Below are 24,416 nucleotides of genomic sequence, written 5' to 3'. Positions count from 1 at the left end.
GGTTTTTCGGCAATATATTATGGGGTGAAACACTATTTTACCCCGAAGTTATTTTTGCCGAACTTTTGCCGAATTACCCCAAATTCTAAAATAGTAGATATTCTCCCATGCATCGTCTGCTAAAACATTCTAAATGACTTATGGAAACAAACTGCAAGTGTTTATTAAACTCAGGTCACGTGTCACCAAAGAGCCGCTATGGAACAGTTTACCCGTCATTTTCTACTCTGAAAAATTGGTTGCTGTAATTTTCACCAACAGCCGGGAGTGTGGCGTACTCCTGTAAGCTAAGCTTCTGGGAGGCAAAGTTTGAGGGAATAAGACACATGTCGGCGATCCTACCCTATAGGTGCCGACTGCCCCGTGTCCGCCGGAGGTGACTTGACCCCCACACCCCATCCGTCACCTCCCAAGTAAACCTCATTTCCTTCCCCTGCTTACACACATAATGAAACCTGACTAATCACATCCTTGCCGAGGTCCTCTGACCCGCTTGCATTGAAACCTCCAAAAAAAAAAAAAAAAAAAGAACATTTCACCAACATGGAAAGTTATGTAGAATTAGAACCCTTTGAAGAATGGCGCAAACATCCTCTTCTGTTAGATTTAGTTATTTATTATATTGAAAAATGTAGCGGATTTAATCGAGATGGTGCCTTAAGACTTCATTAATAAAAGGCTGTTTCTATTTAGGCCCAAGTTTTGGACTTAAAAAAGCCAGGAACACTATTTAGGACCACCCTCTCTTAATAAAAATCAATATTTTACTTTGAACAATTGAATTTATTCTAAAGACATGTAAAATTATCAAAAGAAAAGAACTAAATTTTGTACAAAAATTACAGACAATTAAAAATATAAACAAACAAATGAATTAATAAAAGTGATAAATAAAAATAACTAAAATCATGGCGTTGCTTTTGCCTCCTCTTCATGTTTAAGAAAAGACATAAGAGATTCAGATCTGATTGGGCAATGGGACATGAGAGCCTGTCATATTTGAAACTGTGATTTCAGGACCAGTTAGGGTTAAATTATCCGCCATTAAATCTTCTTCATCCTAATTGGTGGAAATACAGTGTAATTTTACTAATTTTATTGTTAAGCTGCTAAAAAAAACCAACTTACCCAATTGTTCCTTTCATCTTGTTCTTTAACGGGAGTTGACTGACAACTAAAAGAAAAATAAAATAAAATTAACTTATAGATTTAACAGATTTACAATACAATTAAATAATTTATACAAACTTAGGACTGAAATTTGACAATCTAGATGCGGTATTTGATGCCATGCCTGACTTGGGCGTATAATTTTCTTTCAATAAATCTCCCCATCTTGTTTGAATTTCATTTGATGTTGATTCAGAAGGGTCAGCTTCGGTAGTTGTTGAATTAACTAATTTCATAAAAATCGTTTTCAGTCCTTCTTCTTCCGTTGGGTCACTACTCTTATAATCGTTTATGAATCTTCCCCTAAACATTTTTGCTGCATTTTCTTGACTTCTTGAACTAACGCCCAATTCCTTCGCTATTTCTCGAAAATGAACAATTTTGTGAATCTGATCGAGGGGCACTTGTAAATTTAGGTACCGTTGGTACAAGCACCTTGCTATCATCTTATTTCCTATTTTCTTATGTCCGGCTTCGAAAACCATATTAGCTCCTGTTAAAACTTAAACAACCTTCTCTAAATGGCCTAGCAGCTAAAATAATTTGATAACATACGACACGCCTATCATTTCAACTCGGTAAAGGGGGGACCTTTTTTATCGCTTTTATCTATAAAGGTTTCACTAAATTTCGTTATTGATTTTTATGTGATTATAAATCGATGAAAAAACTGTCTGACCATTTCATTATGCCTTTAAAAAAACCCTGATAAAACAGATTTTTTTATCTCACTCTTTACCATTCCGAGTGACGATGACGTCATGGAGAGGTATTACACTGGGCGTGTCTGTGTGTATATTTGTGTATGTATGTCGATTTCGAGAATGATGATTTCTTCGAATGACCGACCCTTCGTGCTATGCTCAATCCCTTGGGTTATTGTCAATTAACTAACACATTTTGTTAGGTCTCAATACTAGTTTTATTTTATCAGCGATCATCGATTTTCAGTATATTTTATTCTCCTTATAGAGCCGAATACTCAAACCTAACTGTATATTTTTAATAGAAAGTAAAATGCATCCTATGAAAAACATTAACATGTACAAAAATGGGCCAAGCCTCGCCTCGTGCCCTTTCCGCTGTAAAACGTTCTGAGATCCCATGTAGAGCCAAGTCTGCCTTTTGATCTCATTCAATCGCCAATTGAACAATTATGTTATAAATTAAGTCCTTTTCCTAGTTAATAACCAATATTCTTTGACTCTATCATTATTATAAATCTTTGTTCGTATCAAAAATATCGTGACTTGGCAATCGCAGGTAAGTAATATTAAAAGGAAGTCGAGGGGAAATTCACTAAATCGTTGCCGATTTTAAAATAATCGAAGGGATATTCACTAAATCGTTTATGGTCGAGGGGATATGTACAAGTTTATAAGAAGAGTCATGCATAACCTTATATACACGCGCTTGCCAAGTCACGATATTTTTGATACGAACAAAGATGTATAATAATGATAGAGTCAAAGAATATTGGTTATTAACTAGGAAAAGGACTTAATTTATAACATAATTGTTCAATTGGCGATTGAATGAGATAGCGCTTGCCAAGTCACGATATTTTTGATACGAACAAAGATGTATAATAATGATAGAGTCAAAGAATATTGGTTATTAACTAGGAAAAGGACTTAATTTATAACATAATTGTTCAATTGGCGATTGAATGAGATCAAAAGGCAGACTTGGCTCTACATGGGATCTCAGAACGTTTTACAGCGGAAAGGGCACGAGGCGAGGCTTGGCCCATTTTTGTACATGTTAATGTTTTTCATAGGATCTCACTTCTCTTTGTAGACCCTCTCGTTATACTTCGGTAGTTATATTAAAACAAGACCCTCTCGTGGTACTTCGTTTGCCAATATAATCGCTAACGTTTGTCCATATTTACGCTGAATTACCCCTTTCGACCCGCAGAGAATATGTAATAAAGATTGTACGCGATATCCTATAAATAAAGAACTAAAGAACAATTTTATAAAAATTTCGGGATGTTTTAATTTTTCTGTGCTTTATAAAATAAATGAAAACTAAATCCTGAATTTTAAGTTTCTATCTCCTCTAGAAGTACCTTAGAATTTTGATGATCGGTGAGTGAGTGAGTGAGTGACAAAATAAGGTAAATTTCACCTGCGATATTTCGAAAAGTATATAGGGTAGGAACTTGAAATTTGGAAACTAGAGCTAGGATTGACAGTCCTCGCGGCAAGCAAAATTTCAGACTTTTACCTCTAACCATCACGAAGTTACAGTGGGTTTAAAAGTGCCACGAGTTGCTTCGAGAAAAGGATGTCAGTGCTCGACTTGGCTGGGAGCACGTGCTCCCAGATATGCGTAATGTTATGCAGATATTTCACAATAAAATACTTTTACTAAAGGTATTTTGGTGAAAAAACTAAGATAAGCAATTTTTTAAAATATTCAATGTTTAATAATCATGTCTACAAAAGTCAAAATTTGAATTTCTGTTACTTCCGGCAATTATCTCTTACTTTTTCTCATCTTTGTCGCAAAGACAGTTTTTATTAATCAAAAATGTCTTGATTAGAATCAAGACCTAAAAAGTATCGATAAGTCTGAGGTTATCACTTGTCTGAAGGATCAGATATTAATTTTTCTATTTAATTGAAACTTAAATGCATGCTTAAGAAAAAACAACGTTCCATTACCGTTTTCCGTTGAAATAAAATATTTTACTGGTAATCAATTTCAAAAATTTACTTATCTCGGCTTTTCGACCACAATTCCATTCCCCGAAAACATTTTATCATTACATTAATTACTTTTGGGAGAGTACGTGTATGGTTTTGCGTTTTAAAAGGTTCCTAAAGACGTTACATCCCCATTCGTGACCGGCACGCTTCGCAGTGGAACATTTTAATTATTCTAAAACCAATGGCGCCAAATTCAATAGGGACAGTTAGATTTTTACTCGCGGTTTTGCAAAATGATGTAATATCAAGTGTACTTTAGTCAACCGTCGTATTGTTCTTTCTCATAGTTCAGGGCATGATCAGTGTTACTGCCCAATTTCTCTCTCTAGTTTCTAACAATGGTTAGAGACTATTTGATATGGCACGGACAACGTTATATACATTTGTAAATTTTAAGTAGCACAAAAGGAAAAAAATCCAATTTTTTTATATTTTGGTTTGAAATAAATAAACTCATGATAGTAGTTATAACGAACAAAAAGTCAAGGGAATGGCACCGGTAATGAGCAGCAGAAAGAGAGGAAAGTTTGCTTCAAGTTAGCAGAGGGACATGGTAGTGAAAATGGTAATCTTGAATTTTGTTCGTTGAAACCTTAATATATCATGAAAAATTCAAGTGAGGAGGCGGCACTACCTAAGGAGGGTTTTTGTTTGGCTGTAGTTTTTTTTTGTTTTGCATAAATTGTTTTGAAAAAATTGCACAGAACTACAATTCTGGCCCACAATATGTGGTTAAAATTTCAAAGAGATTCATTAATTAGTTAATTTTATAAAAAATAAAGTTGCTAAGGGTGGTTTTCATTTCCATAAAATTCATCACACCTTTTGTTGAAAAACTGGAATTTTTCCCATAGAAATAACATGGGAAATTTTTGGAAAAAAACATTCCGGTTAATCCGATTTTAGAAAAACTATACGTTTGTTAGACTTGAAAACGGTTTTAAATGGAAGGTACAACACCTAACATTCCGCTAAGCAATTTTCATTGATAGTAGTTATAACGAACAAAAAGTCAAGGGAATGGCACCGGTAATGAGCAGCAGAAAGAGAGGAAAGTTTGCTTCAAGTTAGCAGAGGGACATGGTAGTGAAAATGGTAATCTTGAATTTTGTTCGTTCAAACCTTAATATATCATGAAAAATTCAAGTGAGGAGGCGGCACTACCTAGAAAGATTGATTTTGGCAGATAACAGCGAAAAATTATGTTCTACACACACTGGGACTATGAGAGAGTTTCAAGGCCGAGGTCGCACATGATGAAATAGTTTGCTCAGGTCCTGTTAGTCTCGAAAGGGTTATATAGTGCTTGTAACTTTTAAAAGGTTCTTGTCATGGCTAAACAGACCGCTATTACAGTTTTTTATTGTTTTATAGGTTATTTTGACACGTTATCTCCCAAAAGTAATTAATGTAATGATAAAATGTTTTCGGGTAATGGAATTGTGGTCGAAAAGCCGAGATAAGTAAATTTTTGAAATTGATTACCAGTAAAATAATTTATTTCAACGGAAAACGGTAATGGAACGTTGTTTTTTCTTAAGCATGCATTTAAGTTTCAATTAAATAGAAAAATTAATATCTGATCCTTCAGACAAGTGATAACCTCAGACTTATCGATACTTTTTTGGTCTTGATTCTAATCAAGACATTTTTGATTAATATCTGTTCCTTCAGTCTTCATTTTAATTAAGAATGTTAAGAAAGAGTTTTACATTTTCAAAATCTGCACTAAGCAGAAACATATATAAAGGGGACCATAAATTTAGCTCAATCAAACATTTATTTATAATAATACTTCAAAAAAAAACGTAAATCAATAAAAGTTTGTATTCTTGTTGTAATTAACATAATACAATTTTTTACAATGACCAGTTTAAAAATTGCCTGGTCCAGTTCAAAAATTAAATCGGAGGGGGGTCAGTGGTCCACGAGACTACTGAGAAAGTTCAAGGGTACCATTAAAATTCTAATATTTTAATTATCCACTTCTTTGGTTTAGCAGACGACGTGCAGGAAAGTCGCTGGCCTAATGTCTAGTTTAAAAAATCCTTATTTGGTCACGGACCAGAAAACTCACGTAAACGCGAAGCGAATGTCGAAAACTACGTATTTTCCGACTGAGGAGAGGCGAAATAGCCCGGCCTCCTTTTACGTCCCCCCTAACCGAAAGGTTAGTGGTTCGAGCCCAGCCAGGAGCGGTGTTGTGAAGTCTCTGATGTAACGTAAAAAGTCAAAGTTTTGCCAAAATACGTGACGATTATTGTTCTTCATAGCTTCCGTGGTGCAATGGTTAGCGCGTTCGGCTGTTAATCGAAAGTTTGGTGGTTCAAGCCCAGCCAGAAGCGGTGTTGTGAAGTCTCTTATGTAACGAAAAAAGTCAAAGTTTTGCCAAAATACGTGACGATTGTCGTTCTTCAAAGCTTCCGTGGTGCAATGGTTAGCGCGTACAGCTGTTAACCGAAAGGTTGGTGGTTCGAGCCCAGCCAGGAGCGGTGTTGTGAAGTCTCTGATGTGACGTAAAAATCAAAGTTCTGCCAAAATACGTGACGATAATTGTTTTCAAAGCTTTTGTGCTGCAATGGTTAGCGCGTTCGGCTGTAAACCGAAGGGTTGTTGGTTTTAGTCCACCCTGGAGCGTTGTTGTGAAGTCTTATAAATAACGTAAAAATTCAAAGTTTTTCTACAATACCTGAAGATCATTTAATTTCAAAGCTTCCGTGGCGCAATGGTTAGCGCGTTCGGCTGTTAATCGAAAGTTTGGTGGTTCGAGCCCAGCCAGAAGCGGGGTTGTGAAGTCTCTGATGTAACGTAAAAAATCAAAGTTTCGCCAAAATATGTGACGATAATTGTTTTTCAAAGCTTCCGTGGCGCAATGGTTAGCGCGTTCGGGTTTTAACCGAAAGGTTGGTGGTTCGAGCCCAGCCAGGAGCGGTGTTGTGAAGTCTCTGATGTGACGTAAAAAGTCAAAGTTTTGCCAAAATACGTGACGATAATTGTTTTCAAAGCTTTTGTGCTGCAATGGTTAGCGCGTTCGGCTGTTAATCGAAAGTTTGGTGGTTCAAGCCCAGCCAGAAGCGGTGTTGTGAAGTCTCTTATGTAACGAAAAAAGTCAAAGTTTTGCCAAAATTCGCGACGATAATTGTTTTTCAAAGCTTCCGTGGTGCAATGATTAGCGCGTTCGGCTGTAAACCGAAGGGTTGTTGGTTTTAGTCCACCCGGGAGCGTTGTTGTGAAGTCTTATAAATAACGTAAAAATTCAAAGTTTTTCCACAATACCTGAAGATCATTTAATTTCAAAGCTTCCGTGGCGCAATGGTTAGCGCGTACAGCTGTTAACCGAAAGGTTGGTGGTTCGAGCCCAGCCAGAAGCGGGGTTGTGAAGTCTCTGATGTAACGTAAAAAATCAAAGTTTCGCCAAAATATGTGACGATAATTGTTTTTCAAAGCTTCCGTGGCGCAATGGTTAGCGCGTTCGGGTTTTAACCGAAAGGTTGGTGGTTCGAGCCCAGCCAGAAGCGGTGTTGTGAAGTCTCTTATGTAACGAAAAAAGTCAAAGTTTTGCCAAAATACGTGACGATTATCGTTCTTCAAAGCTTCCGTGGTGCAATGGTTAGCGCGTACAGCTGTTAACCGAAAGGTTGGTGGTTCGAGCCCAGCCAGAAGCGGGGTTGTGAAGTCTCTTATGTAACGAAAAAAGTCAAAGTTTTGCCAAAATTCGCGACGATAATTGTTTTTCAAAGCTTCCGTAGTGCAATGGTTCAAGTACCTACAAGCACCCACTAGTACCTACAAACACTCACAAGTACCCACAAGTACCTACAAGTACCAAAGGCAGTGTGGGGGACCTTTTCCAACTTAACTTGTTAGCTCACACAAAGCTAGGTCCCCTTGTTTTTCAACCACCACGAGATTTGAACCTAATAGATTTAAAAGTGCTAACATCATAAACTGACTCTTTACACTGCTTAAATATCGCAGATTGGAATGGTTTTGAAAATTTAAATTTAAACATACTTAGACTTAATTATAGTCAATGAAAATTGCTTAGCGGAATGTTAGGTGTTGTACCTTCCATTTAAAACCGTTTTCAAGTCTAACAAACGTATAGTTTTTCTAAAATCGGATTAACCGGAATGTTTTTTTCCAAAAATTTCCCATGTTATTTCTATGGGAAAAATTCCAGTTTTTCAACAAAAGGTGTGATGAATTTTATGGAAATGAAAACCACCCTTAGCAACTTTATTTTTTATAAAATTAACTAATTAATGAATCTCTTTGAAATTTTAACCACATATTGTGGGCCAGAATTGTAGTTCTGTGCAATTTTTTCAAAACAATTTATGCAAAACAAAAAAAAACTACAGCCAAACAAAAACCCTCCTTAGGTAGTGCCGCCTCCTCACTTGAATTTTTCATGATATATTAAGGTTTCAACGAACAAAATTCAAGATTACCATTTTCACTACCATGTCCCTCTGCTAACTTGAAGCAAACTTTCCTCTCTTTCTGCTGCTCATTACCGGTGCCATTCCCTTGACTTTTTGTTCGTTATAACTACTATCATGAGTTTATTTATTTCAAACCAAAATATAAAAAAATTGGATTTTTTTCCTTTTGTGCTACTTAAAATTTACAAATGTATATAACGTTGTCCGTGCCATATCAAATAGTCTCTAACCATTGTTAGAAACTAGAGAGAGAAATTGGGCAGTAACACTGATCATGCCCTGAACTATGAGAAAGAACAATACGACGGTTGACTAAAGTACACTTGATATTACATCATTTTGCAAAACCGCGAGTAAAAATCTAACTGTCCCTATTGAATTTGGCGCCATTGGTTTTAGAATAATTAAAATGTTCCACTGCGAAGCGTGCCGGTCACGAATGGGGATGTAACGTCTTTAGGAACCTTTTAAAACGCAAAACCATACACGTACTCTCCCAAAAGTAATTAATGTAATGATAAAATGTTTTCGGGGAATGGAATTGTGGTCGAAAAGCCGAGATAAGTAAATTTTTGAAATTGATTACCAGTAAAATATTTTATTTCAACGGAAAACGGTAATGGAACGTTGTTTTTTCTTAAGCATGCATTTAAGTTTCAATTAAATAGAAAAATTAATATCTGATCCTTCAGACAAGTGATAACCTCAGACTTATCGATACTTTTTAGGTCTTGATTCTAATCAAGACATTTTTGATTAATAAAAACTGTCTTTGCGACAAAGATGAGAAAAAGTAAGAGATAATTGCCGGAAGTAACAGAAATTCAAATTTTGACTTTTGTAGACATGATTATTAAACATTGAATATTTTAAAAAATTGCTTATCTTAGTTTTTTCACCAAAATACCTTTAGTAAAAGTATTTTATTGTGAAATATCTGCATAACATTACGCATATCTGGGAGCACGTGCTCCCAGCCAAGTCGAGCACTGACATCCTTTTCTCGAAGCAACTCGTGGCACTTTTAAACCCACTGTAACTTCGTGATGGTTAGAGGTAAAAGTCTGAAATTTTGCTTGCCGCGAGGACTGTCAATCCTAGCTCTAGTTTCCAAATTTCAAGTTCCTACCCTATATACTTTTCGAAATATCGCAGGTGAAATTTACCTTATTTTGTCACTCACTCACTCACTCACCGATCATCAAAATTCTAAGGTACTTCTAGAGGAGATAGAAACTTAAAATTCAGGATTTAGTTTTCATTTATTTTATAAAGCACAGAAAAATTAAAACATCCCGAAATTTTTATAAAATTGTTCTTTAGTTCTTTATTTATAGGATATCGCGTACAATCTTTATTACATATTCTCTGCGGGTCGAAAGGGGTAATTCAGCGAAAATATGGACAAACGTTAGCGATTATATTGGCAAACGAAGTACCACGAGAGGGTCTTGTTTTAATATAACTACCGAAGTATAACGAGAGGGTCTACAAAGAGAAGTGAGATCCTATGAAAAACATTAACATGTACAAAAATGGGCCAAGCCTCGCCTCGTGCCCTTTCCGCTGTAAAACGTTCTGAGATCCCATGTAGAGCCAAGTCTGCCTTTTGATCTCATTCAATCGCCAATTGAACAATTATGTTATAAATTAAGTCCTTTTCCTAGTTAATAACCAATATTCTTTGACTCTATCATTATTATACATCTTTGTTCGTATCAAAAATATCGTGACTTGGCAAGCGCTATCTCATTCAATCGCCAATTGAACAATTATGTTATAAATTAAGTCCTTTTCCTAGTTAATAACCAATATTCTTTGACTCTATCATTATTATACATCTTTGTTCGTATCAAAAATATCGTGACTTGGCAAGCGCGTGTATATAAGGTTATGCATGACTCTTCTTATAAACTTGTACATATCCCCTCGACCATAAACGATTTAGTGAATATCCCTTCGATTATTTTAAAATCGGCAACGATTTAGTGAATTTCCCCTCGACTTCCTTTTAATATTACTTACCTGCGATTGCCAAGTCACGATATTTTTGATACGAACAAAGATTTATAATAATGATAGAGTCAAAGAATATTGGTTATTAACTAGGAAAAGGACTTAATTTATAACATAATTGTTCAATTGGCGATTGAATGAGATCAAAAGGCAGACTTGGCTCTACATGGGATCTCAGAACGTTTTACAGCGGAAAGGGCACGAGGCGAGGCTTGGCCCATTTTTGTACATGTTAATGTTTTTCATAGGATGCATTTTACTTTCTATTAAAAATATACAGTTAGGTTTGAGTATTCGGCTCTATAAGGAGAATAAAATATACTGAAAATCGATGATCGCTGATAAAATAAAACTAGTATTGAGACCTAACAAAATGTGTTAGTTAATTGACTATAACCCAAGGGATTGAGCATAGCACGAAGGGTCGGTCATTCGAAGAAATCATCATTCTCGAAATCGACATACATACACAAATATACACACAGACACGCCCAGTGTAATACCTCTCCATGACGTCATCGTCACTCGGAATGGTAAAGAGTGAGATAAAAAAATCTGTTTTATCAGGGTTTTTTTAAAGGCATAATGAAATGGTCAGACAGTTTTTTCATCGATTTATAATCACATAAAAATCAATAACGAAATTTAGTGAAACCTTTATAGATAAAAGCGATAAAAAAGGTCCCCCCTTTACCGAGTTGAAATGATAGGCGTGTCGTATGTTATCAAATTATTTTAGCTGCTAGGCCATTTAGAGAAGGTTGTTTAAGTTTTAACAGGAGCTAATATGGTTTTCGAAGCCGGACATAAGAAAATAGGAAATAAGATGATAGCAAGGTGCTTGTACCAACGGTACCTAAATTTACAAGTGCCCCTCGATCAGATTCACAAAATTGTTCATTTTCGAGAAATAGCGAAGGAATTGGGCGTTAGTTCAAGAAGTCAAGAAAATGCAGCAAAAATGTTTAGGGGAAGATTCATAAACGATTATAAGAGTAGTGACCCAACGGAAGAAGAAGGACTGAAAACGATTTTTATGAAATTAGTTAATTCAACAACTACCGAAGCTGACCCTTCTGAATCAACATCAAATGAAATTCAAACAAGATGGGGAGATTTATTGAAAGAAAATTATACGCCCAAGTCAGGCATGGCATCAAATACCGCATCTAGATTGTCAAATTTCAGTCCTAAGTTTGTATAAATTATTTAATTGTATTGTAAATCTGTTAAATCTATAAGTTAATTTTATTTTATTTTTCTTTTAGTTGTCAGTCAACTCCCGTTAAAGAACAAGATGAAAGGAACAATTGGGTAAGTTGGTTTTTTTTAGCAGCTTAACAATAAAATTAGTAAAATTACACTGTATTTCCACCAATTAGGATGAAGAAGATTTAATGGCGGATAATTTAACCCTAACTGGTCCTGAAATCACAGTTTCAAATATGACAGGCTCTCATGTCCCATTGCCCAATCAGATCTGAATCTCTTATGTCTTTTCTTAAACATGAAGAGGAGGCAAAAGCAACGCCATGATTTTAGTTATTTTTATTTATCACTTTTATTAATTCATTTGTTAGTTTATATTTTTAATTGTCTGTAATTTTTGTACAAAATTTAGTTCTTTTCTTTTGATAATTTTACATGTCTTTAGAATAAATTCAATTGTTCAAAGTAAAATATTGATTTTTATTAAGAGAGGGTGGTCCTAAATAGTGTTCCTGGCTTTTTTAAGTCCAAAACTTGGGCCTAAATAGAAACAGCCTTTTATTAATGAAGTCTTAAGGCACCATCTCGATTAAATCCGCTACATTTTTCAATATAATAAATAACTAAATCTAACAGAAGAGGATGTTTGCGCCATTCTTCAAAGGGTTCTAATTCTACATAACTTTCCATGTTGGTGAAATGTTCTTTTTTTTTTTTTTTTGGAGGTTTCAATGCAAGCGGGTCAGAGGACCTCGGCAAGGATGTGATTAGTCAGGTTTCATTATGTGTGTAAGCAGGGGAAGGAAATGAGGTTTACTTGGGAGGTGACGGATGGGGTGTGGGGGTCAAGTCACCTCCGGCGGACACGGGGCAGTCGGCACCTATAGGGTAGGATCGCCGACATGTGTCTTATTCCCTCAAACTTTGCCTCCCAGAAGCTTAGCTTACAGGAGTACGCCACACTCCCGGCTGTTGGTGAAAATTACAGCAACCAATTTTTCAGAGTAGAAAATGACGGGTAAACTGTTCCATAGCGGCTCTTTGGTGACACGTGACCTGAGTTTAATAAACACTTGCAGTTTGTTTCCATAAGTCATTTAGAATGTTTTAGCAGACGATGCATGGGAGAATATCTACTATTTTAGAATTTGGGGTAATTCGGCAAAAGTTCGGCAAAAATAACTTCGGGGTAAAATAGTGTTTCACCCCATAATATATTGCCGAAAAACCCCTGTTTTACCCCAAACTTTTGAATTTCCTCAATATTAATGTATTATAAAGATAATATAAATTAATTTCAGTGTTTAATAGTAAAAAAGGGATTTACCAGCTTATAGCTTAGTTTTAATCTTAATTTTGTAGTTTAATTAAAAGTTATTTTAATTTTTGTCCCAAAAATGTACGTTTTTGGTCTAATTTTATATTAATTATATTTAATTATGTGGAAATTAATGCTGGATTGTGGTTCGGCAGAGTAGATTTAGATAATAAATTGAGATTCAATTAACAATTCACATTAATATCAATGTTTTATTGAAAATTCAATCATTGCCAAAAAAACCCTATTTTACCCCAAACTTTTGAATTTCCTGAATATTAATGTATTATAAAGATAATATAAATTAATTTAAGTGTCAAATAGGAAAAAAGGGGATTTACCAGCTTCTAGCTTAGTTTTAATCTTAGTTATGTAGATCAATTAAAAGTTATTTTAATTTTTGTCCCAAAAATGTACGTTTTTGGTCGCATTTTACGTTAATTATACTTAATTAAGTTGAAATTAACGTTGGATTGTGGTTCGGCAGAGTAGATTTAGCTTATAAATTGAGATTCAATAAAAAATTCACATAAATGTCAATGTTTAATTCAAAATACAATCCTTGCCGAATAATCCCTATTTTACCCCAAACTTTGGAATTTCGCACTTCTTCAACGACTCGGCATATTTTTTCATTTCTCCCCGTAATATTTTGCCGAAACATCCCTATTTTACCCCAAACTTTGGAATTTCCCGCTTATTAATGTTTTTAAAAATAATAAAAATTAATTTCAGTGTTAAATAGGAAAAAAGGGGATTTACCAACTTCTCGCCTAGTTTTAATCTCAATTATGTAGATCAATTAAAAGTTAATTTTTGTCCCTAAAATGTATGTTTTTGGTCGAATTTTTCGTTAATTATGCTTAATTAAGTTGAAATTAACGTTGGATTGTGGTTCGGCAGAGTAGATTTAGCTTATAAAATCAGATTCAATAATCAATTCACATTAATATCATTGTTTAATTGAAAATTCAATCCTTGCCGAAAAAACCCTATTTTACCCCAAACTTTAGAATTTCCTGAATATTAATGTTTTTAAAAGATAATATAAATTAATTTAAGTGTCAAATAGTAAAAAAGGAGCTTTACCAGCTTCTAGCTTTGTTTTAATCTTAATTATGTAGTTCAATTAAAAGTTATTTTAATTTTTGTCCCAAAAATTTATGTTTTTGGTCGAATTTTACGTTAATTATGCTTAATTAAGTTGAAATTAACGTTGGATTGTGGTTCGGCAGAGTAGATTTAGCTTATAAATTGAGATTCAATAAACAATTCATATTAATGTCAATGTTTAGTTGAGTTTTTGATATTTGCCGAAAAATCCCTATAAGTGTCGTTGGGGCAAGACAGGGTAGCTTAGTTAGGCTTATTTAGTTTCTGAAATGCATTTAAAGGATTAACTTGATTTAATTTCGACGTTTAGTGTAGCCCCCCGTATTTTTATATTTTACCCCACTCTTTTTTGCCGAAAAGTGCCGAAACGGACACTATTTTACCCCGAATAGCCGAAGGCGAAGCCATAAGTCATTTAGGATGTTTTAGCAGACGATGCATGGGAGATTTCTACTATTTTAGATTTTGGGGTAATTCGGCAAAAGTTCGGCAAAAATATTTTCGGGGTAAAATAGTGTTCCCCGTCTAAATTATAGTCTCGAATGTGAAGATATGTTCCGTGTGGCCTTTGAGATTGAAAAACACATATTTTACAGTCCACTGACTCTAGCCAGTGTCCAGCAGCTGCACAATTCTTAACTGCCTCTAATTTTAGCAGACCACGGGCGCCGTGCAAAGGCCAAAAGCCTAAGTTTTTTTATTCCAGTGCATTGGGGACGGGGTTGACAGCCGCCCACCACTGGTGACGGAATTCACTCGAAAATCGTATAATAGAAATTGGCTTCAGCTATCCCCAGGCAACCCAACCAGACAGCAACCTGCTGGAACGAACTAGGCTGAAATATAAGATGTGGAAATGACGCAGAGATTTCATCTGACCACAAAACTTAAGCGAAATCTTTAAGGAGCGACGACATAAGCTAATAGTCTTGGTGACCTGCCTACAAAAACGTAACTTAGCGTCGAATATAGTACCCAAATCTTTAGTTTGAGTTGCTGTGCGGATGGGTTTGGAGTCAATTAAGTAGAAGTTCAGCAACATTCAAACGAATTGGTTATTAGAAAACTATTATTCTTTCATTGATAAAACAAGACATTACCATGCAAAAACGGAAGTGCCGGTACTTTCATTTTAAGGCATCATTGCTCGGTCCACTGATAAATTTCCTAACGTTGGGATTATTTGGGAAATATACATTCACTTCTGTGTTTCTGAAACTCGAAAATGTGCAGTTACAACCCATATTTATTTAAGAAATAATAAATTTAAATCCGAAAGACAAACTACTCCCATAATTATACATTTAATATTGCAAAACTCATGAACTTAAACATATTTACTTTTATTGTTTAGTAATAAACAATTTGTATGTTGTGTTTAAATCATGGTGGGAAATACATTTTTTTATTTTAAAATCTATATTTTAACACAAATATTCACCTTTTTATTAAGATTTGGACTAACATTATTTATATTTACACCAATGTTGTAAAACGAGGCATTTTAAATTTCGCGCCAAAGTGTAGAATTTCCCGCCATCTACGTGTTGCTGTTGGAAGTAAAACATCCAGTGGTTACCGCGCATGTCAATGGGCGGGGCTTTACCTTTCCCCACTCGGTCTATATCCCACTCTACTATTGACGAAATTCGAATATCACATGCTGCGTAAAACCCAATGAGATAGAATATATGTATTAAACCTAGAGTCACAACGTGAGATCTCGAGATCGACGTTTCGCGATACACTTTTTGTCGAGCATGAATCTTTATCAAATACGGGTGGCGCCACCTATTAATCGCTTGAACTTTTTATTACCGCCTGCTGCTATAATCTGTGTAAAAAGCTGTCAAGATAGTTTTTTAAACGTGTTAAATAAAATACGCGAGTTACTAATAAAAACTCTAGTCCTTTTTAATCTAATAAATAGATAGACGTGCTTGATTAAAACAATGTGTTTCGCGGTAAGCCGATTTGAATTTTCACTCTAGATTTAATACATATATTCCTATCTCATTGGTAAAACATCAAATCTGGAAAAACAAATTAATGTCGAATCCATTAATTTTACAATGATTTGAATCGAACCCATTAATTTTACAATAATTCGAATTGAACCCATTACATTTACAATAATTCGAATTCAACCCATTACATTCCTGTATTTACAATAATTCGAATTGAACCCATTACATTTACAATAATTCGAATTGAACCCATTACATTTACAATAATTCGAATTGAACCCATTACATTTACAATAGTTCGAATGAACCCCATTGCTTTTACAATAATTCGAATGAAACCCATTACTGTTACAATAATTCGAATGAAACCCAATTACATAAGGTGGATTAGATATTTATCTCATTTTTGTAGCGTTGGTTCCTGGTGGGTTGCTTCTCCCTGAACGTGAGAGTATGATGTTCCGGTGATGTAGAACAGCGTCGCGTCTAGTGTGATCGGGCTGCGCCTTGCCTTAAATTTCTACTGTGATTCAATGGGTTTCTCTATGTACGATATATTTTTCTTCTAACTAAGGGTCCTGACCCTCTAACGGTAACATAAAACTGACTCTGGCCCGCGATGTTAAGATTTATTTTGGGATTTTTAAATTACTAACCAAGGCTTAGCTGAGTAGTAGTCTTAGGGTGGAAGAGCGTCTCTGTGGGAACCCGGAGATTAAGGCGCCACCTTTTGACAACAGGCGGTATTTACCACTGGCGGGAATTTCAATTCTTTTGTCAGACCATGGCTAGGGGGAAGTCACAACTAAATGCTAAGCTAAACACCTCTACGTCGGGTCAAGATAAGAAGCACCAGAATAATTCTGCCAAGACCACTATGACTTCCAAGTCATCGCCTACTGGGAGGTCTGTGACCACGCCTAACAGTCCAGATCAGAACAAACGGACAGAGTCTGGAGCCACGGCAATTTCTGCCAGCCACAATGCTACCCCAGTTTTCGATCAGGACGCCCTTCTTGCCTCGCTGGGTAAGATGATAAAAACAGAACTGGGTTCCGTGGTAGAGGAGAAGGTCTCAGCTATTAAAGACGACATCGAATTGTGTATTAGTACCAAATTCTCACTGCTTCAACTTGAATTGGAAAAACACTGCGAGCAATTGATTACTAGGAAGGTTCAAGAGAAACTTAGTGACGTCCAGGCCACTTTCGACGAAATAGCCGCTGAATTCCAATCTACCCAATCTCAAATAGCAGAACTACGGGAGGAATTGGCTAAACCACAGGCTGAGATGCAGAAACGATTTGAGGAACTCCAGGCGCCGATATCGGAAATGAAAAAACTCGCGTAAAAAATACCGCGAGCGCCAAAAGGCGCGTCGAGGTGCACCACCGGCGGCAGAATAATGGTCCTTATGTCAACGGAAGAATAAGAGGTGCGCAACGTGGAGGAGAACATGTAAAATTAAAGTAAAGACATTGCACAGGGGGTACTGAATCTACAGGAGGGGGCAACTTTGAGAAGTATGGTGTGAGCTTTAAGAGCAAATGTACTATGATGGCACTCATTCATCCTGCCTACGCGATGACGAAATACCGTTCAGGAGTCTCTTTAATGACCGCACTCAGGCCAGCGTTACTTCCACTATCAGGTCACCATTAAGGCTAGATTAAAAGACTTTGTTGAAACTCAAGTTGAAACCATTCGCCTGGCTCATGTGTGTCTTCCTCTAACTCATGCTGTACCAACAGTGCTCCCCCTATATTGCTACTTGCAAGTGCGCGGCGCCTCCTCTCACTCCGTTGGCAGAACAATAATATTAATAATAAAAAAAAAATCATTGTATCATTACCATTTCATACTGTATTCCATTTTGTATATAATCTGGTTAATTTTACCTTACAAATGTTTAACAAATTGTAACGGTCTGTACCAATTGCTTGCGAGCCAGTAGTGGCTCCTCCCTGTTTCAAAAGGGATCTCCATATAGAAAGCAAATAAAGATTCATTCATTCATTCATTCAAGGCAGTGTAAACATTTCTACAGGGGCAATTGGGATTAACGTGAAACTCAAAAACCCTGAATGTTGGCTTTCCCCGAAATCATTTAATCCTTTAAATTTATTTTCTAATGTTTTATTTTCATTTCAAGACTTAACTTTAAAACCGAATGGAGAAATCGGCTGAAAATGGATTTTCAATGTTTCCATTTCAAGAACATTTCAACAAACTATTATGCCTACTTAAAAAGCTTTTAAGTATTGCGATAAACCTATTTTAAGTTATTTGAAAAATAGCCTCGAAAGGAGTGTATCAAAATATTGTGTGGCAAAATTGTAACCAATTAATTGTAATTTAATTCAGAGTAATGTCGGTCATTGAACAGGGTTGCCACGGGTCAAGGAACACCTGGAAAAGTCAGGGAATTTAAAAATGGACTGAAAACGTCAGGGAAAAGTCAGGGAATTTTAAAAATTACAGCATAGTCAGGGAAAAGTCGGGGAATTTGATTTTAGTGGGTAAAATTTCTGGGGATGAGTCTTTATTGTAGAGTAATGAAAGTTTCTCCTCATCATCTCGTATCTTAAGACAGAGTGAACTCTGGAGCAATCCTACACTCTCAAAGGCAGGCCCAATTTTCGTAGCAGACGAAATTTTTCCCCCACTGAAATAGCTCAAAATGTTGATCATCGTGCACTCAACATGGTACTTTCGCATAAACTCTGGTTTCAAATGTCGGGTGTAGAGAGAGTCTGTGTTGTTGTTGAGTACCTTGTTGTCTTAAGAGGGAATAATGATAGGGTATGTGGTCAACAAAGACAGACGCAAAGGAAGATATGGCTTCGAGCAATAAGGACTTTTGGTAACTGTCGAAGCCCTATATCATACTGCGGCCCCTTATTTTGCGCAGTTTCATTTCGAATTTAAGCTTGAAGATTTCCAGTTTCCTCGTACTCGCAAATTAGCATCTTTGATCCCCACCAACGTCGGTTGGGTTCTCGGTTTTTGGTCACCAATCTCTCTTCCCTTATCGGGCCAGCGGTTGTTGGTGGGTGCGGGTTTTTTTAGGCGCGAGTTTAAAGTTATCCAGCCAAGAATACCACCATTTCAAATCCGCAAACAGAGCGCGGTGGGATTTAGCACCAGCACCACCGTTCAAACGTTTTTGGGGATCGTTAGACTACAGTCTTGATTCGTATACTAGATTTGTCCCCGCGTCCATTTCAAACTGAAAGAGATAAAAGTTGCGTTTTAAAATTCTCGTACTCTCCAGAAACACGTTGCGAACCCGAGATAAGAGAGTTTATACAACAGGGAAGAAGTTGGAATCTAGGTTTTTTTTCCGCGCTCAAATCTTTCTCTCAGTTCAAGAAGATCGTTGGAGTTTGTTGCTTTAGTTAAAAAGCCGTTATACGTAGAAAGACTGACTTTGAGGAGTGACGCTGATAGACAAGCTCTGTAGAAACATTTTATTCCTTTCGATTGCCCATGCACTTCGGAGGCTCATAACTCTGCGTCTATAAGAGATACGGGGATGTCCTTTGAGTATGTTGTAGTCCTGTTTCTCTCCTTTCGAATGATACCAAATACTTGGTGTTACAATAATCAGGGCCAGAGTAATTAAGCGAAATGTTCATAAACTATATCACCGTAGAGTTAAAGGGAGGGTGAAGTGGAAAACCAAGTGATTTATTTATCGGTTCTTCTAAATATTATAAGACCTGTCTGCGTAGTGAAACATCCAGGGAATATCTCCGAATGATTTTAAAATTAAATGTAAGAAGTGATATCTAGTTTATTAGGCAGAAGGTATAAATTCGATACACTTCCCGCTTTACCTCTAGTCCAAACGTAGGTCCGGAGTTAATCCCCGCCTCTAACTTACAACCAGCATCTCATTGGTTCTTGAAAGCTCACGTCAGCGCGACGCGAATGACGAAAATTACGTGTTTTCCGACTGAGGAGAGGCGAAATAGCCCGGCCAACTTTTACGTCCCCCACCCTTGTATTTTGAAAGGGAAGACTGGGACTATGGCGCTCGAATACTTGGGCATCTTATACCTTCTCCCTAATAAACTAGATATCCCTTCTTGGCTATAGATTACCAATGCACACTTTAATGTATTGAATTATTGCAAACACTCTATCCCATTTTACCCCCCTAAAAAGTGGCAGCTTAATCCTTAGCCCAGATTTTTACAGCCCAGAAAATTCTACTCTCATCTGTGGGGGGGGGGGGGTAATTTTTTTTGGGTTTTTTTTTTCAATATGCAAAATTTTCAAATTAATAGAAGGGTAGTGTAGCGATATAAATAAAAATCCAACCCCTTTTTTTAATAATATCGTGATGGATTGAAAAATGACATTTGGTAATATGTAGCAATTTTAAAACGCCTAATGTTTATCAATTTTGATATCTTTTTTTAAATTTAGAATTCCAAAACTTAATATACCAAATGTTTCATGCAGTTCATTAAATTCAACTTTCGGAATAAGTTCGAGTTTGATGTAACAATCAACTATAATTTCATAGGTTTGTTGAAGTTTTTCACTTTTCAACTCTGTAACCGCACACTTACGGCAAAACAAGTTTGAACACATTTTGAGGATTTCCCTGGCTTCAAATTGCAAATTGTTGACTTATCTTTTTTCTTTAAATCGCTGTTTACTCGCGATTGAATATAATAATTATATTGGGTTGATTTATGAGACGACTTCACGACATCGACACCCGCCATTTTACTTTACCCAGAATACCTTGCGGCGCGAGATTTTAAGGCAAAACTTTTAAGGTTCTGGTCTTATTTACAATACAGTTCCAAAGATGGCACTCCGTTAGTTACAAATTCTATGACGTTTCAAGGTCCAACTGTATTCTACACTATGGAAGCTAGCGTCTCTAACTCCTTTCGTTATTTACCCCTGGCAGAACTTATAATAAATTCAAACAACCAGAAGGGCCGAGGCGACGTCTAGTAAGTAGAGTACTAAGTGCAGACGCATTTATTAGGTAAAACATGATTGGCTATAAGAATTATGACGTAAAATGTATTTCTGAACTTTCTTGCCAGGCGGCAACCCTAAAACCGTAGAGAGATTCTCTCTATAGGCGGCTAGCGATTCGTATGCTTAGAGATCTTTCCACTTCATGCGGGCTTGGCGTAGGGCCTAGTAAATCACTTCCTATGTAATCCGCTTCTGCTGCCAGTAATGTAGTTACCCCATACTTTACTTTGAACACTGGCACTTCTGACCAAGACTCCTCCATGGATGCTGAGGCAGGTTACTCTGCGGATATTGCTGGGGAGGTCCCTTCGAGGATGACCTAACAGTTAAGACCGTTACATATCACAATAAGCGCAAGCACGCCGATTTACCGCCTGTTGAAGCCGTTTTTGTTACCCCAAAACGTTCACCTCCAAAGAACAAAAAACAACGACGTACACCAGCTGTTACCCGATACAGCTACGTTGCCGAAACTAACCACTGGGCCGACCCCCGTGGCCCCTTTCCCGCCGTTTTCCGGGAAGGCACTTCATCCTAGGAGCATGGATTCATTGGGTTCACCATCTCAAAGTAATGGGGGACAGTAGCACGAAGAGATAGGGTCGGTAGCACGAAGAGATAGGGTCGGTAGCTAAGCCCAGGCCACTCTATAGGTTAAGAAGGTGAAATCATTACTCCCTCTCCGGTCTTCGTTGGCTATAAAAAGTCGCCAGAACTCAAGCAGAATCACATTTTCTCTTGAGTTTCCCAACCAAGACGAGAGCGTCGATGTTTAAAACTGAACTTTTTTCTTGTTTCTATCCCTTCTCTTTTTATTTTGCATTTTTGTAAACATTTCCCGTGATGTTTTAGCATCAAGACTCTGAAGATTTGCTAATGGGTGAGTTTATTTTATTCTTTATTTTTATTGTCTACATATTTTATCGATGAGAAACACACTTCGTTCTTGATTTCAATGTTTATTAAATTAATTTATTATACGCCAGGTCAGAATGTTTTAATACTGTTTAGAAGTTCGGGGAGGTTATATCTTTTTTTTTCATTCATTTAATTATTTTTCTTGCAAATGCCAAGAATAACATTCAATCCTTATCCATTGATAGAACATGGTGATTTAAGAAATTGCATTTTCTAAATAAATCTATGCTAGGCCTAGTCCCAGTTTTAACTGAGGAAATGAATTTAAAAAATCACTGGCATTTTTCTTTCATCCATTCCCATAACTTTTCAAAATTCAATCGGTATCTAACCATTCTAAACATACTTATTGAGATAGAACCATTTTAAACATACTAATCTGGATCTAGGCATTCTAAACATTCTAGTCTGAATCGAACTATTCTAAACATACAAATCGACATCAAACCATTCTTAACATACTAATCGGAATGAAACCATTCATAACATACAAATCGGGATGGAACCATTTTTAACATACTAATCGGGATGGAACCATTTTTAACATACTAATCGGGATCAAAGAATTTTTGACATACTAATCGGGATCGAACCATTTTAAACATACTAACCGCCAAAGACGTTAAAAAAGGAACTGGAAACCCACCCGAACGAGAAGAAGTTGATTGAGTTTATCCTAAATGGGTGGCCAACTAGCACACCTGAAGAACTAAAATCCTTCTACTCTAGACGACATGAACTGTCTGTAATGAATGGACTTCTATTCTGGCACAATCGTCTATACGTTCCTGCGAGGTTTCGGCGCGCCATACTTCAAGACCTGCACGAAGGGCACTTGGGCATGACTAAAACCAAACGACTTGCAAGAACAGCCGTCTGGTGGCCGAGCATAGACAAAGACCTAGAGACGCTGGTTTCCACCTGAATTACATGCCAGCAAAATTTGCCTATTCCACCGAAGATTACAACCCATTGACCAAAGACCACGTTTCCAATGGAGCGCGTGCATATCGATTACCTTGGACCTATAGATGGCAAAATGATCCTGGTTCTACTCGACACGTACCCCAATTGGATAGAGGCCGTACCTACCACTGCGTCTACGTCCTTTTCCACGATCGAAATACTTCGAGAAATTTTCGCACGCTATGGCTTACCTTGCTGTCTTGTTTCCGACAATGGACCAAATCTCGTCAGCGAAGAATTTCGGAAGTTCACGAAAGAAAATGACATCATACACCTAACTACGGCACCGTACCAACCATCTTCCAACGGATTTGCCGAAAGAGCCGTAGCTACCGTAAAGAAAGGCCTAGCGAAAACGAAGGATGGAACCCTGACAATGCGTTTGGCTAGAATTCTCTTTGCCCATAGACGTTCACCCAACGGAGAATGGAAGACGCCATCATCACTATTCCTTCAAAGAGAATTAAGAAACCGACTGAGTCTGCTGAAACTCGTATCTATCACAAGACAACGGACGAGCACAACCGTAATAGAGGGAGAGAAGCACGCAACATCAGCCCTGAACAACAAGTTCCCGAGGCACAGCAAAGTCTGGGCAAAAAACTATGGTTCTGGACCTAACTGGTATGAAAGATCAACCTTGGAACCCATAGGCAAGACGATGTTGTCTATCACCACGCCGGCTGGAACCATAAGACGACATGTAAACAAGACGAAGCCGCGCACCTTAAGCACAGCTGCTTCTATATCACCAATTACTACGCCGATTCCGGACGTACGGCTACCTCTACCAAGCTCTGCAGCTACAGAAATTCCATTGCCACCTTCACAATCTGAAGCCACAGCAGTTCCATCTCGAGGCCGTCTTTCTTCCACTCCTGTACAAACTGAATCGGCGGAATCTGATGAAAGCCAAGCTCCAAGACGATCATCGAGAATTTCCAAGATACCCGAACGGCTAACGTATTACCAGAAACAATTGGCTATCAAAGAGGAGGAAAGTCTCGTGTCTTAACGATCTCTAAAAAAACTTTTACCTACTGATGTTAGTTTTTTGGCCTACGGGCAATATGTATAAATAGTATGAGCTGTTTTAATTTCTGACTCACTATCTCTCTGACGTTAAATGTATTAACTAGCATATTTTATCGGACAATACTATTTAGTAATAAAGTTACCTTTTAATATTAAATGCTCGTCGTGTGCTCATTGCCCTAAGATACAACAGTTGTACTGCTTGTTCAAGAGTTATTAAGGCTAATAGAAGCATTAGTTTAAATGAATTGTGTCATAACTGATGCTACATTCTTATATTAGGATATCTTTTCTGCATGTTTTCTGGGGGTCGAAAGGGGTAATTCAGTGTAAATATGGACGAGCGTTAGCAATTATATTGGCAAACTAAGTATAACGAGAGGTTCTTGTTTTAATTTAGCTACCGAAGTATAACCAAAGGGTCTTGTTTTCCTATGTTCCCAAAAAAAGGATGGCTTCCTACAAATACACTGCAAAATTAAAATTCACTTTGACATCATTTTTGAACATATGAAGATCATTTCTGGTGAAC

The 24,416-nt window shown here is 36.8% G+C and overlaps 2 protein-coding genes across 2 annotated transcripts; one reads left to right on the top strand and one right to left on the bottom strand.

Moving 5' to 3' along the window:
* Positions 1 to 762: 762 nt before the first annotated feature.
* Positions 763 to 1,825, bottom strand: LOC149691181 (uncharacterized). Its single transcript, XM_089869461.1, has 2 exons — positions 1,249 to 1,825; positions 763 to 1,174 (listed from the first exon to the last, which is right to left on the bottom strand). Exons 1-2 carry the CDS (start codon positions 1,653 to 1,655, stop codon positions 1,102 to 1,104), a joined length of 480 nt encoding a protein of 159 aa, XP_089725587.1. The 5' UTR covers positions 1,656 to 1,825; the 3' UTR covers positions 763 to 1,101.
* Positions 1,826 to 10,967: 9,142 nt separating this feature from the next.
* On the top strand, positions 10,968 to 11,707 carry LOC149691180 (uncharacterized). The gene is made up of 2 exons (XM_089869460.1): positions 10,968 to 11,545; positions 11,620 to 11,707. The coding sequence occupies exons 1-2, from the start codon at positions 11,139 to 11,141 to the stop codon at positions 11,690 to 11,692; spliced, it is 480 nt and encodes a 159-aa protein (XP_089725586.1). The 5' UTR covers positions 10,968 to 11,138; the 3' UTR covers positions 11,693 to 11,707.
* The last annotated feature ends 12,709 nt before the right edge of the window (positions 11,708 to 24,416 follow it).

Source organism: Phalangium opilio, unplaced genomic scaffold, assembly GCF_054372755.1.
Source record: "Phalangium opilio isolate 3A_F unplaced genomic scaffold, DU_Popi_V2 ptg000026l_1, whole genome shotgun sequence".
In the NCBI taxonomy this organism is placed as follows: Eukaryota; Metazoa; Arthropoda; class Arachnida; order Opiliones; family Phalangiidae; genus Phalangium; species Phalangium opilio.
Note: the sequence above shows the minus strand (reverse complement) of the source record. Positions and strands in the feature narration are given on the sequence as shown.

Coding starts and splice junctions, on each gene's coding strand:
- LOC149691181 (XM_089869461.1), bottom strand. CDS start 1,655: ATGGTTTTCGAAGCCGGACATAAGAAAATAGGAAATAAGATGATAGCA. Junction 1,175..1,248: donor TTGTCAAATTTCAGTCCTAA/GTTTGTATAAAT, acceptor TTTTTCTTTTAG/TTGTCAGTCAACTCCCGTTA.
- LOC149691180 (XM_089869460.1), top strand. CDS start 11,139: ATGGTTTTCGAAGCCGGACATAAGAAAATAGGAAATAAGATGATAGCA. Junction 11,546..11,619: donor TTGTCAAATTTCAGTCCTAA/GTTTGTATAAAT, acceptor TTTTTCTTTTAG/TTGTCAGTCAACTCCCGTTA.